The sequence below is a fragment of the Vicia villosa genome, unplaced genomic scaffold (assembly GCF_029867415.1).
Source record: "Vicia villosa cultivar HV-30 ecotype Madison, WI unplaced genomic scaffold, Vvil1.0 ctg.000162F_1_1_1, whole genome shotgun sequence".
Lineage (NCBI taxonomy): Eukaryota > Viridiplantae > Streptophyta > Magnoliopsida > Fabales > Fabaceae > Vicia > Vicia villosa.
Genome location: NW_026705044.1, coordinates 13852 through 16916, shown reverse-complemented (window position 1 = coordinate 16916; position 3065 = coordinate 13852). Strand labels below are relative to the sequence as shown.

The 3065-nt window shown below is 42.5% G+C and overlaps 1 protein-coding gene across 1 annotated transcript; it reads left to right on the top strand.

Annotated features, from left to right (window-relative positions):
• Window positions 1–1000: 1000 nt before the first annotated feature.
• On the top strand, window positions 1001–2573 carry LOC131624762 (uncharacterized; the record flags this gene model as incomplete). The annotated part of the gene is made up of 1 exon (XM_058895679.1): window positions 1001–2573. A coding segment is annotated over exon 1 (1573 nt), but the record flags the coding sequence as incomplete, so codon positions are not given.
• Window positions 2574–3065: the final 492 nt, after the last annotated feature.

Below are 3065 nucleotides of genomic sequence, written 5' to 3'. Positions count from 1 at the left end.
ATAGAAACAAACATAGGTGGATACCATCGAGTACGATGGGCGCGAGGGGTGCTAATACCTTCCCCTTGCGTAACCGACTCCCGTACCTTGATTCTCTGGTCGCAAGACCCTGTTCCTTCCTTTGTTAGGTTTCCTGGTATTCCTTTCCCTTATGGGATAAATATATTGGTGGCGACTCTGTTCATTTTTCGCGAGCGTGCGACAGCTGGCGACTCTGCTGGGGATGTTGCTAGACCTGTTGCTGGTCCATCCTTAGTGAGTCGATCCTAGCCTGCGTTTGTTTGTTTATTTACTGGGTGTTTATTTGTTTTTATGTCTATACCTTGTATATATGTTTGCATGTTTACTTTTCTGCCTGCATATCATGTTTATTTTTGTTTGCACATCATGCATATGGATTATATTCTGTGTTCCTTGGGGTCTTCTGTTCTGTTTTGCAGGTTGGGTGGGATTGTTCTATGAGGTAAAAGGCCCAATACCCAGGCCATGAGTGATACCTTAGGAACTAGGAATAGAGTGGCCATGACGGACAGAAGACGTATGTCTGATTGATCCGATCATGTATCCACGGGCAGAGCTTGGTTGAAAGAGGCAATATCGTATGATTACGCCTACTTTCAATCCTCTGTTGGCTTTTTTGACCTACCTTGACCTAGACTACACCCGTGAGTGGGAGGGATATACATGACAGGTACCGTTGGTGACCGTTCTGTTCTGCTGATGACTTGTGTTCTCATGGTTTCATTGTGCCTATGCCGGACCTTTGATCCTGCAACGTCCGATCTTATCCAGAGGCAACACACACTTCTCCTATGTGGGGAAACTTCCATTGCATCATTTACATCATGGCATATTTACCTTCCAAAAAAAAAAAAGAGAAAAGAAAAGAAAGAAAAGATGTAGTAAAAAAAAAAAGAAAAAAAAAAAGAAGAAAAATAGTATTATTTCTCATATGCATGCCATTTTTCAGGGTATCCGAGGTTATTACTTTTCATCCAGGATGGCTAGCAACGTGACCGCTACCAGAGAAGCTACAAGGCGTACTCACACTTACAGTTTCCATCGCGAAGGTTTGGTTCAGTTAGGGCAATTGGGTGGATTGATCACTGGTCATAATAAAACTGTGTTCACTGAGAATTATGGAAACATCTTGACTCTTTTGGACTCACACGTCGACGAATGGGGTTTGTCTACTCTTCTCCAGTTCTACGATCCTGACTTGCGTTGTTTCACCTTCTCAGGCTATCAGTTGGCTCCCACTCTCGAGGAGTACTCTCACTTTCTCAATATCGAGATTCAACACAAGGTTCCTTTCGTGTGTGTCCCAGAGAAGCCTGATTTGAACAACATTGCCAACGCTCTTTATTTGAGCATAGAAGACGTCCTTGGGAATTGGAAGAAGAATGGTAACACCCATGGTTTCTATATGAGTTTCTTGGTTGAGAGGGCCCAAGAGTTGGCTAACAAAAAGTTGTGGGAGGCCTTCAACGCCCTTCTGGCCGTTTTGATTTATGGGATCGTGATGTTCCCTAACATTCACAAGTTCGTTGATCTGGCCGCTATATGTCTTTTTGAGGATAAGAATCCGGTCCCTACTTTGCTAGCTGATACATACTATTCTGTTCACTCTCGATATGGGAAAGGAGGAGCCATAAGAAATTGTTTGCCGTTGTTATACACCTGGTTTAAGTCCCACCTACCTACAAGTGGTCCTTTCGTTACTTCTACTCAGAAATGGCATCAAAGGATCATGGGGCTTACTGGAGATGACATTGTCTGGTGTCCTACTGGGATGGACGTAGAGAAGGTTATAACTAGTTGTGGTGCTTTCGACAATGTTCCCCTCATAGGAACAAAAGGTATTATCAATTATAATCCTAAGTTAGCGCTGCGTCAATTGGGTTTTGCACTTGAAAACAAGCCTTTGGACAAAGAGATATTTGAATCCGTTTGCTTTGAGAAGGGAACCGATCTAAAAGGTTTAGAAAAAGTGGTGAGTGCCTGGAATGACATCCATACGAGTGATCAGATTTCTCTAGGTGAAAAGAATGCCGTCGCCAAACAAGCCTACACGGATTGGGTTGAAAATAGAGTTAAAGATCGTTTGTTGCCTTTCCCGAAGGTTAATCCTTTGTACAAGCAACCACCTAAGGTTCCAATTGCCATTATGCCTGCTGAGAATTGCATCCCAGTAAATATGGAAAGCACCCAATTGCACGAAAAGAAGTCAGATGCGCAACCGAAACATTGTCTTGTGAACCAGAAAAAGGTTGAGTTGACACACGAAGCCAAAATGCTGAAGGGAGGATCTTCCAGAGTTCAAAAGAGGGCTAGAACCGAAAAAGGTGAAAGAGATACTACTGTTACTGTCGAAGACCACCAGAAGATCCTAAAAAGGGCCATGAAAGAGGCAGAGGAGAAGCTCAAGCGAGAGTACCGAGAAGACTTGAAAGCTTATAAGCTCAAGATAGAAAGGGATGCTAGAGTTGAAGTAAAGAATCTGAAAAAGAAACTGGAAGAAGAGACCACTAAAAGAATGGCAATCGAGACCCAACTGAAAGGAAGTCACCTCCGTAATACTCGATTAACAGAAGAAAATGCCAAGCTCAGAGATCGAATGATGGAGGACACATCTGAGAAAGATTATCTCCCAGAATGCAAAGGATGTGACGAACTCAGGGAGTGCTGCAAGAAGCTAGATGGGCATTTGTTTCGCAAAGATGAGGTGATTCAAAGCCTTCTTAAAGGAAGAGATCGAGAAGCAACCAAGAAACTGTTTGATGAAACTAAGAAGTGGAGCGACGAGCACTTTAGACAAGGAGGACCTCTGTTTTATATTCAGATGGATTGATGTTTGAGTCTGTATGTTTCGACCACCACCAGACTTGTTGGATGGGGTCTTTTATTTCCCTTGTTGAACTATCTTGTCAATGTATGGCTTGCCCAAGTTTAAATTTCTTGTTATGAATAAAAAGAACTAGTTTCTCTTGACACTTATCTTTTGTCACATTGTTAGCTATTCTGGATCAATATTAAATCTTGGATATTCTGAAAATGGCACATCA